This window comes from Leguminivora glycinivorella, chromosome 7 (assembly GCF_023078275.1).
Source record: "Leguminivora glycinivorella isolate SPB_JAAS2020 chromosome 7, LegGlyc_1.1, whole genome shotgun sequence".
NCBI classification, from domain to species: Eukaryota; Metazoa; Arthropoda; class Insecta; order Lepidoptera; family Tortricidae; genus Leguminivora; species Leguminivora glycinivorella.
In genome coordinates, this window is record NC_062977.1 from 9,037,503 (window position 1) to 9,054,514 (window position 17,012).

The following is a 17,012-nucleotide window of genomic DNA, read 5'->3' on the forward strand; positions in this document are numbered from 1 at the left end:
AGTAAACATCGCCGTGTATCTTTTATTTGCACGGGGGTGCTTGTCTTTTGTTCGTTTTTATAGCCGATAGTTCATAGCTTACTAGCTCGCGGTGGGACCAGTGCCTTAATACGGTGGAATTTTCAGCTAGTTAGTTCAGTGCCTGGTCAATGGTTGCACATTCTATCTAATTTGGAAGAAGTTTGGTTCGGTTAGAGGTCGCCTGCGTAGAGCTCCGCCCAAGGCTCGGCCGTGTCGTCGACCCGCCGTCACCTTGCCTCGCGCCTTACGCAATTTGTTAATCTTATCGTCTATACAACCCGACCTCGCTGCCTCTCGCTAAAATTCGGTGCCTGCATGGTGCGCATGCATTCACTGAATCACTTCTGCGTATTAAACGGTGGCGACGTGAGCTCAATCTTTTTTTTTTAAGGAAAAATACCTATATACCTACAAACAAGGAACCTTAAGACTGCGCTATATATCTGCGGGTTCGTAAAAAAAATATATTCGTAATTTACAGAAACAAATCCTTAATTATTTTACAGTAATAGTGTATTTTTTTTAATACTTAAGCACTATCTCGTGAGCGTTTTGGGATCACATGTAAGCCCGCAAGAGTTGATATTAAATCCATCAATAAATTAAGTGTTGAGGTTGCCTCTTATTCTACTATGGCTTCAGAAAGCGTGCGCCTGAGTCTTTCTTTATTTATGACATTTTCTTGGAATCTGAAGGTGCATTCGGCTCTGATCTGATACGGTATTACTGCTGCATTACGGCGCGAGCGATTCCTAATGACATTCCTTATCGTGTCACTGGGGTGATTAGAAGGAGGTATTGTGATCAGTCAGTTAGTCATTTTATCAAGGAAATTAACAGCGCCCGCATCAGCAGGAATGTAGCTGCATTGCCATCGGAATGTCACGTTTAGAAGAGTAGTAGTAGTTTCCGCCTTCGTAAGTTTTCTAGCCCCATATTCTATTCATCGTATCGTAATCATTAGACCTCTTGTTCGTAAATAGCTTTAGGACTGATGTGCACACATTTCTCATTTTTATTATTTACAACAGCCTAATAATGATTTTGTTCTATTTCTAGGTTTCAACTGCGCTGCAGTGTAAGTACACAACACAACTACAGTAGGTTACTGAAAATTCGTTTCTCTTGTTGCATTTTATTTTTATATAAACATTAATCATTGGATTAATCATCTCCTAATAAACAAATATTTTATATATATCCGTTGCATGTGTACCTAGTATGGCGAACCCGCCAAAAACTTGTTAAAATGAAAGCGCTTGATGATGTTGCTGGTGCTACAAGCAGCTTGGCACTAAGCGCCGAGCGCTGGCAGAGAGAGGTGCGCTGGTGGGACGATCCTGCCAAGCACGTACCACCCCGCGCGTACCTATTTATTGGCAAGGCCACGCCAGCGGCGCGCCAGTGCGCAGACGACGGTCGGACGCGCTGTATCTGCTACTACTGTGACCACCGCGCAGCCGCATACACGTCCGCGCATAAATATTATGATCGACTGATATAAACGGACATTTCAGTTCAGTTCCTTTTATTTGTTTATTTAAAAAAAGGTTCACAATGATTTCGATACTATCAAATTCTAAACTTTTGTGGGGACTATGTCAAGTGGTGAACTACTGTGTGGCGCCTACGTCGCTGCCGCTGCTTCTGGCGGCGTGCGCGGCTCTGCTGGCGGCTCGGGTGGCGCAGCTGGTGCGCGAGGCGCGCAAGCTGCCGCCGGGTCCGTGGGGCCCGCCGGTCGTCGGCTACCTGCCGTTCCTGGGCGTGCGGCACAAGACCTTCCTCGAGCTCGCGCGCAGCTACGGCGCGCTGTTCTCTGCGCGTCTGGGCAACCAGCTCACAGTCGTGCTTAGTGACTACCGGCTCATCAGAGAAGCTTTTCGCCGCGAAGAATTCACCGGGCGCCCCAGCACGCCTTTGATGCATACATTGGATGGCCTTGGTAAGTACAATAAATATATTTTTTCAAAGTTGCCGCAGATTTTTCAGAATTTTGTGTTTATCAATTTGAACCATTTTGACCAGTAATATATATATTTAAGTTTGTTAACGACAGTTGATAAAATAATCGTGTAATTAATGTACATATTTAATCTCTGTCACGGTGTAAGTTTTCAAAACTTTTGAAAATCATGATATTATTCGCGCCGGGAGCACATGGCATGAGCGCATGTGGGCGGTGCTCAGGCGCACGCGCCTCCCGCTCCCGAGCGCCGCCGGTGCGCTCGCGCCGCCCACCGACCCCTCGCCGCAACTAACCGCCTCCCTCGTTGCAGGTATCATCAATAGCGAGGGCCGCCTCTGGAAAAGTCAGCGCCGTTTCCTCCATGAAAAACTACGCGAGTTCGGAATGACCTACATGGGAAACGGCAAAAAAATCATGGAAGCCAGAATTAAGGTATGCACTGGCACTTTTCATTGTATAAATCGAATTCCATATAATTCTATTTGCACTTGTCTAACGTGCATTTTCTTTCACAGAACGAAGTGCATGACCTGATAACCAATCTGCGTAATTCAGAGTGCACACCAATTGATCCTAATCCGCTCTTGGCTCTCGGGGTATCCAACGTAATCTGCGGCATAACAATGTCTGTCCGCTTCAGCCACGGCGACACACGTTTCACCAGACTGAACCATTTAATTGAAGAAGGGATGCGACTATTCGGAGAAATCCACTACGGCGAATACATCCCCCTTTACAATGTAAGTGTCATCTATTTGTCAATAAAAATTGTAATTTTGTAGCAATCAATCAGTGTAGTATTTTTTAAATACGACCACTAACTGTTATTCTCTTTTGTTCATAGTATTTACCCGGTAAAGCTCAAGCTCAAGTAAAAGTTATGCAAAACCGCGACGAGATGTTTGCATTTTATCAAACATTAATTGATGAACATCGAGCTACGTTGGACATTAACAACGCCCGAGATCTCATCGATGTTTACCTGATCGAGATCGAGAAAGCCAAGCTTGAAGGAAGAGCCGGAGAATTGTTCGAAGGACGAGATCACGGTAAGTTTATCAATAAAACTAACAAATTATTGACGTGACTTATAAACTTTATATTTTCTTGTATTCGAGTTCAATGAACGACCTTTAAAGACCGTTATTTACTTACAGAATTACAACTAAAACAAATCCTGGGAGATTTATTTTCTGCGGGCATGGAGACAATTAAATCATCTCTGTTATGGATGCTCGTGTTCATGCTCAGAAATCCAGAAGTCAAGAGACGAGTACAAGAAGAGCTCGACACCGTGGTTGGTCGGGAAAGACTGCCCACCATCGAAGACATGCCAAATTTGTCATATACTGAAACCACCATCTTGGAGACTTTGAGAATGTCGAGCATTGTTCCTCTTGCCACGACTCATTCACCAACAAAGTAAGTTTTCGAGGCTTTGTCCTTAATCAAAAATAATTATTTTATACATATACGTGATCAGTCTTCGTTTTTATACGTAAAACTCTGAACTAATGTTAGGTTATTTTCTTTAACAGGGATGTTCACCTGAACGGCTACAAAATTCCGGCTGGATCTCAAGTAGTACCCCTCATCAACTGTGTGCACATGGACCCCAACCTTTGGGACGAGCCCGAAAAGTTCAACCCAGGCAGGTTTCTCGACGAGGACGGAAAGATCAGACGCCCGGAATATTTCATGCCCTTCGGCGTGGGACGGCGGATGTGTCTTGGAGACGTCCTCGCGCGCATGGAGATGTTCATGTTCTTCGCGTGCGTGATGCACCAGTTTGACGTGCAACTCGCGGAGGGTGCAGACTCTCCGTCACTAGAAGGCACGGTGGGTGCTACGATCGCTCCGCAAGCGTTCCGCCTGCGGTTCATTCCGCGTTCGCCGCCCGCGCCGCTGGTACCGGTTGTGCCCGACCACCCGCATCTGCGTCACGTCGGTGCGCACTAAACCCCGATAAGTACTTACCATACCAGAAATTTACCAACGATTTGACAACCTCATTGACTATAGCCAACAGTGATCATGACATTATAATTGATAGCCAGTACAATATGGAATTTTCGTCACATAAAATCATTTTCATTTCATATTTATTTACATGTTTGTGTATCAAAAACAATTCAGAAAGTGAATTTCAATTGTATCTTTATTCAATTAGGTATTTTCAGTTAGGAAGTAATCACGACAAGTTTGAATAACAATTTCATTGGTACTTTTTTGGAATGGAATTATAAATCAGGATGTAATCGACACGGCGTTCCTGCCACTTTACCCACCAGTATTCACTGATCACTCGTTTTAGAGCGCATCGACGACCATTTATTTAAGTTATAATTATAAAATAAGTAACGACGTTGCTCAAGCGACAGTCGAGGCTGTGCATAAAGTGTTCAATTTAGTAGATAACAAAAGTATAGACATACTGAAAACTCCCATCGTTGAGATTATTAAATGTTTTTCGTATATGTAAACAGTATTAAAAAACATGATTTCTTGAGTGACCTGTCAGGTCTTTGAAATTTACACAATACGAAGTACATTTGTAAAATTTGTTCAATGTAAACACTAATTAAGTTCTAGTATACCAAAATTGTATATTCATTCTAGGTCATTATTTATTAAGATCACTTAGAAGAGTGCCTGTTGAGTGTGATCTCATGTTTGTTGTATTGAATATCATTGTTTCGATAGGTTTTGCAAGTGTTCATCTGTAACTTTTCTAGTTAACACGATATTATATTGTACCTTTCAAGATAACATTCCATCATAGTTTAGGTTCAACCAGTAACTAGTCTATATAATAGTAAATAGTTAAGTGATCTTTAATTATCAGTTGGAAGTAGATGATTTCAACTTTGTGCAACCTGGTTGCTCTGTACTGAACTTATATTTATACTTTCAGCTCACCGCTAAATAGTATATTACCAATACTTTCGCCTTGTAAATATAAAGGTAGCTATTAAACAGAGAATACAAATGTGTATTACAGAAATAAATAATGAAAAGAGAAATCATAAATGCAGTTTATTTATTACGTACCTATTATTTCACAAAGAAATCCAGTAAGAAAATGTCATTATTACAAGGGGTCGCAATAGAAAAGCACTGGAGGGGGAGTCAGAGTAAGTCCAACCTTTCCTTTCATGTCTTCTTCAGAAGGTGGGTCTGACGCAATGCGTATTTTTCGACGGCGAAACAGTCTAGCCACCAGGCCGCAAGATATCATTCTAGAAAGCTCGTCTCCTGGGCACATGCGCTTTCCTAAGTAAAAGAAAATAATACGTTTTAACACTCATTTTAAAATATGTAAGACGAAAAAATGGCAAAGTTTTCTGACCTCCGATCAAAAAACCCGGTTTGCAAAGCTCAACGAATGTTCCTTCAGAGGTGAAACGTTGATTGTAAGTGTATATCTACAGTTCAATCACTAAATAAGAAAAACTAACAAACGTTATTGAAGTAAATAATGTAAACTACTTCTACCCACCTGTTTGAAAAGGTATAAATTCTTGGGGTTTGAGAAGACTACCGTCGTCAGAAATGAAACGACTAGGTTTGAATTCTTCCGGATCTTTCCATGCCTCGGAATCCATATGCATGGCCCATTGCAGAGGAATCACCATTGCTCCCTTAGGAACTTTATAGCCTCCCAACATGGTATCCTGAGGAGATATATTATTTATCAGGCACCTGTCTTATTACATAATATATATTATTCTTACATTCTGAAGACGCAAATATGGCAAACATTGACGAACCTGTAAACATCCATGAGGAATTCCAACGGGAACTATAGAACGAATACGCTGAGTTTCGCAAATGGCTGCCATAAGGAGTGGCAATCGGCTGCTATCGACTTGCTCTTCTTCCGGATATACATTCAAAATTTCCGTTCGAACGCGCTCCTAAAAATGTTATAATAATGTGAAAACACATAATTGTAGTAAAGAGTGTATAAAAGTCAAACTCATCAATCACATATTCATCACACTATAGCATATCATTATATAGACTCAAAGTCATCAATGACATATTCTATTTATAGTAGCGAATGACACTAACACCAAGTATATTCCCTGAAAGCAATTTAAAAAGTGATACCTAAGTGGCTAAATGAAAAGGACTAGTTTTGCATTGGCACATAGAAGCGTTGTTGCATCCGCTACTGACTGTACAGTGTACATTAAATCTTACCTGTTCTTCTGGATACAAAGCCATATACAATAAAAACCAAGCCAAAGTAACGGAAGTGGTATCGAGGCCTGCTCCAAACATATCAGCTGAAAGGTAGAGGAGTTGTTCATCTCTAACAAAAACTGCTGAGCTATCACCACTGTCAAATCTCTTCTTTTGTTCCTCTAGGAAACTGTCTAAAATACAATCTCCTTCAGTTGCAATTAATGTCTCAGGGTTAAAAAAATGTTCTTCTGCTTGTTCTACATGTTTACTATACGTGACACATTTAATGTGCCCATCTGGATGTTCATTATGAAGGTCAGCATGAGGCGGGTATTCAGCTCCAGGTGGTGTGACTAATCCCAACATTTTGCGACGTCTGGCTATTATACTGGCGTAAAACCTGTGCGTTTGTGCTTGGCCCCGAACAAGTGTTTCCATAGTTTTTCGTATAGATGACGAGAAAAATCTAAAAAATAATGATATTTAAACCAAGAAAACAGGATAAATATATAATTTACCTCTACCAAAAACAGCACTTACCTCATAAAGGGCAAAAAGTTTACGACACCTGATACTCCCATTTCGTGACACCCTTCCTCTTGGATCTGCCTCAGCCAATGCCAAGTTTTATCTTCAGGTGGGAATTTAAAGCCAAATACTATTTCATTTACTACATTTCCGAGTGAGTTAGACAGCATGTGCGTCAAATCCAGGGGTGAGCCAGGCGATTTCTCGACATTCTGTCAAAAAATATTACATTATCTCGACCAAGTTACCAACCCTATAGTGGTTCGAGAGTCATATATGTATACTCGTAGACGTTTCAACTCTATTGACGGTTAATAAAGAACAAATTATATATTATACTTATGTTATGAAGTAAAAGGTTAAATGCAATTATCTTTGTCTGAATAAAATATTGAGGACTAAAACAGCAAAAACATCTAAGATAATAAGTACAATAAGTTTTTGCTGTCTGAATCTCAGAAACACTTTGTCACTGACAAGAGGTCACATTCAACAAAACGCTTAATAAGTGTAGCTTTTTTGAGCGGCTAACAAGAAGTCTGAACTTAAATATGGCCAGGGCACCTTCACACTTTATTATATGGATTCTCAGTATAATGACCTATGCAAATGAAACAAAACATTTAATACAACATTTGCACAACCTTTTATTTTATAACATCGATGGACTTTATAGGTCCACATATTTGTGTTGGCAATAAGTACAAGTTTAGTAAGAGTCAGAATATATATTTTAAAAAAAATATTAACTTTCACCTCTAGAAGTTCATACACTCCAGATGCAATTCGTTTCTCCAACTTTTCTCTGGATGCACTGTGTTTGCTCATTCCATAACTTTTTAGCCATGTTGTTACTAGTTTTCTTTGATCTTTCCATAATGGACCTTCGGCGCAAATTATTCCTATAAACAAATGTCACTATGATGAAGCACTCAATAGGAAAAGGATTTCCTTCGTATTTTTTCAGAAATGTTCGTAATTGTCATGTCTACTAGGGTGTGCAAACCGGTTAACCGAAAAACCGGTTAACTGAGACTTTTTGGCCTCTGTTAAAAACCGGTTTTTACAGTCTCTAACCGGTTAATAACCGAAACTGTATTTATTTCTCAAAATTTGGAAAATTAAGCATATAAAGGTTCAAAAATACGTAATTATTTAATGTTTTGTAATAATAAAGATTTATTCATTACTTTTCATTGACAAAATTGTTATCTGTAATGATTTTATTTTAAAAATTAGTCCCGAGTCTACTACCGAGTATACATTTTATACAATACAGTAGAGTCCGGTTAGTATATTACGACTCCGCATAGACCTAACGTCCAACCTCTTACAGCGACATAAGCATAGGTATTTATTTGGTTTCGTATGTGATAGTATGAAAGTACATCCGTTTATTACGACTCCGATTTTAATGACCAGCCGCTTTTTACGACACATTTTACACAGAATCCATCCATCAAGTCCGGTTGCAACGACGAGCGACAACGTTTTTAATTTTACTAGTAAATTGAGGAAACAAAGCTACTTCCACCCAAGCACGGCCCCCTGTCTTGCCTACAACAAGTAGCAAGATGACATTGTGGCCATGTAACTTTTTGGAGCATTGCTTTTAAAATTTTAACAATTTGTTCGCCTCGGGTCTAATCTTATAAGCTAAACAGAACCCAATTTGTATTTTTCGATTGCGTATAAACTAGCTTTACTTACAAATGATGAGCAAGCACGCATACTAAAAATGACTTTTTCACAATAAAATAAGGTATTAATACTATGATAATAATACCCTGTAAATAAACCTATTGATTGAAATGTTTTAGTAATAGAGATGTAGATATTACTTTTAATTAAAATAAATGAAATTCGTTTTGTACGACATCCGGTTAGTACGACGTAATATCAGCGGTCCCTTGAGCGTCGTTGTGACCGGAGTCTACAGTATATTTCAAACTATGTTTTTTAAAAAAAGGTAAAATGGAGATCTTGGTTTTCTTACATCAATTGCTTGTATTACTAGGGGCTCTGGGAGCTGTAGACCTTCGCGACATGCCTAGAAAACGCAAAACTGACGAATCACATTCAAACCACACAAGCCTTTTTTAGCAATTTCCGCATTTTACAAAATTTCCAAAAACTGGATAAAAATGATCTTCATCGTGCAAGTAATACCTGCTACGATATAATCAACATCAGAATTTTTAAAGGTAATGGTAATTGTTGCGTAGTACGGTCATTTACTAAAAATCCTCAAAACCGGTTAATAACCGGTTAACCGGTTTTGAAGGAAAAGTCTCGGTTATTAACCGGTTTTTTAAGTTAACCGGTTTTTGCATACCCTAATAGTTAGTACGTTTCCGTAACAATACGAAGGCAAATCCTTTCGCACTATACATTTGTATTTAACTTTTCATCATAATATATGAAATAAGAAGGATATATCTCAAACATTGTATTGTATCTGGCTTACCATTTCCGTGCATTATTCCATGTGTTAAAAATAAAGGAGCTCTGCCAGAAAAGGCATCCTTTGCAAAAGCTTCTCTGATTAATTTATGATCGGACAGCACCACCGCATAAATACTGCCCATCCCAATTCCATAAATCGGACCAAACTGCCTGGATAATTTAGTTAATGTCAAATGAGGATGGTTTCGGTCAATGAACGGCAAATATCCGACCACAGGCAGGCCCCATGGGCCCGGAGGTAAGCTCCACCATTCTTTAATTTTCTTGCTTATCCAGAACCCCACGACGAACGTACATAACCAAACAAAAAAGAAATCCATGTTGTTCTGAAACAATATTATACCTACATCATATAAAAGTACGCTTGAGGTATAAAAAAAGAATAAAAATATTTTGTGAAAAGGCTATTAAGAAATTATGGTATTCCTTAAATTAAAATCATAAAGGCGCGCATTATGTTGATGGCATTCCTATGCAAATTTGCTAGATGGGGTTGCGTCATCGTTTTAGTTTGATATCAGCTTTAGCGAACTGGGTTTTAATTTGAATACTAAATTAATCAGAAAATTGCACTTTGGATACAACTTACATTGTATGCAGGTAGTTGCTTTCATATTCCTACATATGTACTACGAGATCGAGCCGAAACGGACATTATCGAATATACATGTTATGAACCATCCGATATTTTCAGTTGTTCTATGGTCGATGATCAAATTATTATTTGAATACTAAAATTGAAACTAAAACTTCGGTCGGACACTACCATGAAACTAGTTGCAGACCAATTTAATAATATCTAAATCAATCATTAAATCATTAGGTAGTTAGGTACGATCTGGGTCCCTAGCCAACGTCACAATTGCTTACGCTCCGTAGAGTATTGTAACTAGCTCTCTCTATTGCCCTTACGTATTGGCGTGAAATAGTCAGTTGCATTTCGATCGCCACGTAGCGCCCACGATTGTCACTTCAGATAGAACGGCTGTCATCATCAATCTATATAGATGTTAGATATTGATAAATAGATAACATCATTGAACGAAAATACTACGAACGCATTTTATAACCCCCGACGCAAAAACGACGGGGTGTTATAAGTTTGACGTGTCTGTCTGTCTGTTTGTCTGTCTGTCTGTGCGTGTCTGTGGCATCGTAGCTCCCTAACGTATGAACCGATTTAGATTTAGTTTTTTTTTTGTCTGAAAGCTGAGTTAGTCGGGAGTATTCTTAGCCATGTTTCATGAAAATCGGTCTACTATGTCGCGGTCGGGGTTTTTTCAAAATTTTAATTTTGTGGTTAGGTTATCTACTCGTCGACTTTAATCTGTCAATTTGGACACCACAGACTAAACTATAAGTGCTGACTTTTCAGTCTTTGACACTTAGTCAATTATATAATATTTCATTACAGTTCACTTTAGTTAGTTTTTTTTATCTATCGCGTTATCGACCAATCAGAGACAGTTAAGGCCGTTTTCACATTATCCGATCCGATATCGGATGTCGGACCGACATCCTACATCCGATAAAAGCTTCCGATAGTGTCGGATGTAGGTCCGATAAAACGCATTGATCCAAATCAATGAAGTATGATTTTGTATCAAAAAATATTTAAAAAATGTTTGATTTTTAATAATTATAAGCACTATATTCCAAATATTATATTGTAAAATTAAAATAACGAGCATAAAAAATACTCAAGAGTGTCAGGCAAAATAAATAATTTTACATTCAACTATATGTACTAAAAGATGAAAAAACTAGTATCGGCAATTCGGACAGATCTGATGCATTACAACCTTTTTTTTTTCAATGGAAATTGTCAACTAATTTGAATTTCGATCATTAACAGCTGTTTAATAGAAGCCATTTTTGTCACGCACACTACTACAAACGTTTACCTACATTATATACGCACACAAACAAATATTATCGGCCGACAACTGGCGGGGGTTCCGGCATGCCAAAAGTGGTCGGAAGCGTCCTGCCGATATCGGCAGTTCGATGGTGCCTCGGACAAAAACTGTTCTAGGAGAGTGCCATTGGCATTAAATCCGCAATCTTTGCGTTTTATATCGTTTTTTAGTAATAATGATCTAATAAATACATAAATGAAGACCTGGAAGCGCATAAATCTTAAATTTTACATCCTTCCTACATCCGATATCGGATCGGATAATGTGAAAACGGCCTTATACAAACAATTGGTTGCCAGGAAATTCGATGTTGATACAATGGTGTACGACGCTAACATTAATTTTAACTTGAATGATGATATTGTTCGTCCATTGATGATGAAGATGATGACTCATAGAAAAAGTATTGTATACATACATACATACATATAATCAAGCCTGTATTCCGTAGAGGGGTAGGCAGAGCACATGAATAGGGTGCCCTCTATTTCGCCTATCATTAATTCGCATAATTTGAATTCGCATAACAGATTTGGCATAACATAATTGTTCATAATATTGAATAAGCATAATATTAAAAATGCATAATTCTTATTTCGCATAACAATGAATCTGCATAATTGAAATTTGCATACTATTATTTCGTATAACTTTAATTATCCTAAAATGAATTGCCATATAAGTATGACTAACTGTATGGAGAAAACGATTGGATCAATCAGGGGCTGATTTTCCAATTTCGAGCGCTCGATTTTGAGTGTTTAATTTTATACTGTCTCACTTATTAAGCATGACAAAAATAGGGATAAGTAAGGTGGCGGCGGCGTACAGCGGGGCAAATCTCAAGGAGGGGGGGGGGCGGCAAATATAACTGGTCAATTTCTTCCATGTTTTACAATGTTTGCATTATTAAAAAAACTGTTTTTTTTTAAGAAATATACATGCATTTATGAACTTATCTGCTAATCTTAAATTAAAAAGATTATTTGAGTTAAGGAGTCTTTATTTTATTTATAGGTACATTACTTATTAAGTTTTTTCGTTTTTCATAAGTGTTTTACAGAAAATAGAGTGTTTACCAGTTATGTAGTAAGCGTATTCAGTGTAATAATGGAAAAAAGGATTAGCCAGAATTGCCTTTTAGTCTAGATTTGCCCCGCTGTACCTTACTAAAGAAATTGAAAATGGATAGTATTTAAATAATATTATTTCATCGTTCAGATTTTCGCAGATCGCACGTGCCGATACTGATACCCGAGCAAGCGGAAGATTCCAATATTGAACCGCGAGCGTAGCGAGGGTTTTAAGGCACATTAACCTTCGTACGGCACGTTAAACATTACCACCGAATTTGAAAACCAAAATTTTCACCACCCCAACACGAACAAAATACTGACTATAAAACATCAAACTAAATCAAATCCATTCAAATTCAATTTATGATTCAAAATCATCTTTTATAGGTAAAATTCTATCAGCTAGCTTAAGACATCAAGGTAAAATTTGTATGAAATTACTTTGCATTCTTGTGGATAAAATGCAATTTTGCTATCTGTTTTCGAACAGAAAAGTAAGCCGTTACCCGTTAGTGTGGTGAAAATATAATTTTCTTGTATGCCATTTAAATATTCTACGAAACAAAGTTATGCTTGTTATACTTATACCAATTCATCGTTATAACAATTTACATTATGCGCATTAGCATTATACGAAATCTGTTATGCGAAATAATGATATGCGTATTAAACGTTATGCGTAATAAACGGTATGCCAATTCATATTAGGAGTATTCAGTTATGCGAATTAATATAGACCCACATGAATACTTAAGTTTCAGTGCCACTCTTGGCAAAAAGGGGCTGTACAGGGCCGTGCATAGATCTTTAAACACTCTACATAAATGTCTATTTCCTATTAAAAAATTGAAAACGCATTGTTTGGCTCTGTAACCATCGCAATGCATTGTTATAACGATACTGCGCGCGTGCGTGGCTTTGAGCAGCTGGGCTGACAGTTCAAACCTTTGCGTCAAAATACAGGAAACAGTGTGAATTTCACGAAAGGTTTTCTAGAAAACTATTAAAAACTAAGTGCATGGTCGTAGAAAAAGTATTGTATGCAACAGTGTTTAACTGATTCAAAAAATACTCGTGGCGTCTTTATTAACCATTTTCGGCTTCGCCTCAAATTGTTACCCACGCCACTAGTCTTTTTGACCACCTTTAAACGCCTGTTGCATAATAGTTATTTGTTATACAAGGGTGCAAAGTTGTATTTTAACGCCGAGTGTGGAATTGAAAAACGAGCAAGTGAAAGGATTCTATAGTTGAACCACGAGCGAAGCGAGTGGTTCGAGAATAGAATCCTGAACTTGCGAGTTTTTTAACACTCGAGAAGTAAAATACATTTGCACCCGAGTGTAACACAAAACTTTTCCCCTCACTATAGCGAGGAAAGTACAACGCAAAAAACGCGTTTATCACTGCTTCCAGTAGTTCCACAGGTGGTAAATCATCGTCATCACTAGATTCACTCACTTTTATAAATTTTAAAGCAGAAAAAATTACTATATTCAAGGTCAAGTTACTTTATCCACTAGTGGATAAAATTCGTTTTTACCCGCTGGTATTAAAGGACAAAAGACGTGTTTCCGAGCTAGTGAGGGGGAAAATACTATTTAAATACTGTGATTTATAAACAATATAATTAGGGTCCGACAAAATTTTGATATAATTATAATGTATAAATTTAATATACAGTGTAGCAAATTCTAGCTAGATACGATAATATGGATCGGATACGTCAATGTCAAAAATAACGGTTTTGTTAAAGGTAAGGTCACTATAGACCCAGAGCCCAAGCCCGCCAGACCTTCCTCAAATTCTCAAGGATGAAACTTTGGGACAATGTAGAGTTCATATCGGCGGTTAATGTGTGCATATTTTCTAGTTCGGCCCATCGGCCAATTTTTTGCTATCAAGTGATGAAGGTGAAAAAAAAAGTGCTTACTTTCCTTAAATTCTCAAGGCTGATTTTTATATATGTGTTAGAGCACGTTGTTAGAAATTGGTTATCATCAATGCCAGACCGTTTCCGCCGGCCATAACTTTTACCAGACGCGACAAAGTTGGCAAAAAACGACTCTAACTTACCTCATTTTCTCAAGCCTGATTTTGATATATGATACGCAGGGACCTATAACTAGACCGTTTGTAAGCAGCCAGACCAATCGGATGGACCCAACCATCCGCCAGACCGACTTAAAGTTTCGATATGAGCATTAGTAGAATTGAAATATTCCGGGTCTATAAAAGCTAAAAACTTGAATTTTCTACATTAAGCTACGTGTATATTGTATACTTGACGTAATAAGCGACTTTCAAAAATTTTACTTCTAAGGAAATAAAAAAATGAAAGTTTATATGTGGTGCAAGATTAATTTTAAGCTATGAATTTTATTTACACTGCGTAAGTACATGTGTATTTTATTATAAATATAACTTTTACCAGACGCGACAAAGTTGGCAAAAAACGACTCTAACTTACCTCATTTTCTCAAGCCTGATTTTGGTATATGATATGCTCATATCGAAACTTTAAGTCGGTCTGGCGGATGGTTGGGTCCATCCGATTGGTGGCTGCTTACAAACGGTCTGGTTACAGGTCCCTGCGTATCATATACCAAAATCAGGCTTGAGAAAATGAGGTAAGTTAGTCGTTTTTTGCCAACTTTGTCGCGTCTGGTAAAAGTTATATTTATAATAAAATACACATGTACTTACGCAGTGTAAATAAAATTCATAGCTTAAAATTAATCTTGCACCACATATAATCTTTCATTTTTTTATTTCCTTAGAAGTAAAATTTTTGAAAGTCGCTTATTACGTCAAGTATGTAACAATATACACGTAGCTTAATGTAGAAAATTCAAGTTTTTAGCTTTTATAGACCCGGAATATTTCAATTCTACTAATGCTCATATCGAAACTTTAAGTCGGTCTGGCGGATGGTTGGGTCCATCCGATTGGTCTGGCTGCTTACAAATGGTCTAGTTATAGGTCCCTGCGTATCATATATCAAAATCAGGCTTGAGAAAATGAGGTAAGTTAGAGTCGTTTTTTGCCAACTTTGTCGCGTCTGGTAAAAGTTATGGCCGGCGGAAACGGTCTGGCATTGATGATAACCAATTTCTAACAACGTGCTCTAACACATATATAAAAATCAGCCTTGAGAATTTAAGGAAAGTAAGCACTTTTTTTTTCACCTTCATCACTTGATAGCAAAAAATTGGCCGATGGGCCGAACTAGAAAATATGCACACATTAAACGCCGATGTGAACTCTACTTTGGGACAATCCAAAGTTTCATCCTTGAGAATTTGAGGAAGGTCTGGCGGGCCGGGCTCTTGATCTACTACTGATAGTACTGATTGACACTGACATATATCAGTGTGCGTAGCCGAATGCACAAACGCTCACGATAATTAATATTTCTTTCGTAGCTATCTATTTCTATCGCTCTTGCGTATTGGCGCGACAGAGCCAGACTGCATTTCTGCAGCGTATGGCGTCGCAGAAATGCCATTCGGCTACGGGACCTGCGTGCGTAGCCGAATGCACAAACGCTCTCGAAACGAAACGCTCGTACCTATCTATCTCTATCGCTCTTATTGGCGCGACGGAGCCAGACTACCTTTAAGTTTATCATTTTCTTTGGTTTATCTACGGGGGTCTAGGATAGACTTCTAGTAGTTACTTATTATGTACCGTAGAGTTTCGTATCTTCGCCTGGGTTTTGACACCTTTTCTAAAAAATCACCCAAGTTTGGAGACATTTTAGTCCATTCTGGCAAAAAAACTCAATTTAGTACTCTGAACCTTCAGTATAGTCCTCAAAAGGTTCGAATTTCATTGGTTAACTTGGTAATAAGCGGACTTAAAGGTGATAGGCGAAGATTGGGTGCAATTCCCTAACTTCGCCTATGGCATGCTTTACCGCTTAGAATAAACTTTTCTGTGACTCAAACACGTTAAGTCGTATATCCTTAGAGTGGGATAAAAAATATGAACTTTAATCACACGAAACTAAGTTCATTTTTGAAAAAAATAAGTAGAAGGCGAAGTTCGGCGTCGATCTGAGGTTATTTCATACATTTTCTGTGAAGATGCTAGGATTGCCAAAAGTTAACCAACTGGTCAAGTAAAGGAGAGTAATGGTTTTTAAGTAAAATATGTTGATTATTTCAAAAACTTATCTCTTTCCGCTTATTATTAACATTTTCATAATTGAGATCAAATCTACCTTTGGTTTTGATGTCAAAAATAGATAATATTATTCAACAAATTAATGTGTCACAACGAATTTGACAACCCTAAGGGTAGGCGAAATTAGGCAACAAGATGGACAAAAACTACCTTCACTAACGTTTTATTCTATTGTAAATTCTACACGTAAGCTAGCCATTAAATAACAGTTCCACATGAAAGAGAAATAGTTATAGCACATAGTAATGTGAAAAATTTAACATTGCCTGATCTGTATTACTTTATAAAATCAAAGTTAAAACACTGACTTAAAAAAACGTGTGGTTGGTGTCGGACAAAAACCTAACTAATCATGAACTTTATGAAGTTAGCAGCAGTTTGTTCGGAGAATCTTGCCACCCACAAAAAATACTCTGTATTTAGCAGTTTTCTGTAAGGCAAGGACTGTAAATATTTAATGTATGGCAACTTATGTCTGACTCGGCGATGTTAGGTATCGCAGGCGAAGATACGAAACTTTACGGTATCAAATTTTGAGGCCTGGATCTAATCCATTAAGATTCAAGGAATCCCCTCTATTATTTAAAAAAAATAACAAATAGCCAAAGGTGGAATAAAGATCACGGATACAGTAAAAATATTTAAGTCTCCTTAAAA

The 17,012-nt window shown here is 37.8% G+C and overlaps 2 protein-coding genes across 3 annotated transcripts in view; one reads left to right on the forward strand and one right to left on the reverse strand.

Moving 5' to 3' along the window:
- The first annotated feature begins 1,136 nt into the window (after nt 1-1,136).
- LOC125228223 (cytochrome P450 18a1) lies at nt 1,137-5,011 on the forward strand. The gene is made up of 6 exons (XM_048132711.1): nt 1,137-1,963; nt 2,298-2,419; nt 2,503-2,727; nt 2,832-3,036; nt 3,145-3,409; nt 3,526-5,011. The coding sequence occupies exons 1-6, from the start codon at nt 1,579-1,581 to the stop codon at nt 3,944-3,946; spliced, it is 1,623 nt and encodes a 540-aa protein (XP_047988668.1). The 5' UTR covers nt 1,137-1,578; the 3' UTR covers nt 3,947-5,011.
- Nucleotides 5,011-17,012, reverse strand: part of LOC125228224 (cytochrome P450 306a1) — a 79,049-nt gene continuing 67,047 nt past the window's right edge. For both annotated transcript variants that reach the window (XM_048132714.1, XM_048132712.1), the window contains exons 2-8: nt 9,174-9,498; nt 7,463-7,608; nt 6,719-6,918; nt 6,194-6,644; nt 5,758-5,904; nt 5,487-5,661; nt 5,011-5,260 (exon numbers count right to left, since the gene is read on the reverse strand). In XM_048132714.1, the coding sequence (XP_047988671.1) occupies nt 5,079-5,260; nt 5,487-5,661; nt 5,758-5,904; nt 6,194-6,644; nt 6,719-6,918; nt 7,463-7,608; nt 9,174-9,492 (1,620 nt within the window). In that variant the 5' untranslated portion in view covers nt 9,493-9,498 and the 3' untranslated portion in view covers nt 5,011-5,078. The remainder of the gene's footprint in view (nt 5,261-5,486; nt 5,662-5,757; nt 5,905-6,193; nt 6,645-6,718; nt 6,919-7,462; nt 7,609-9,173; nt 9,499-17,012) is intronic.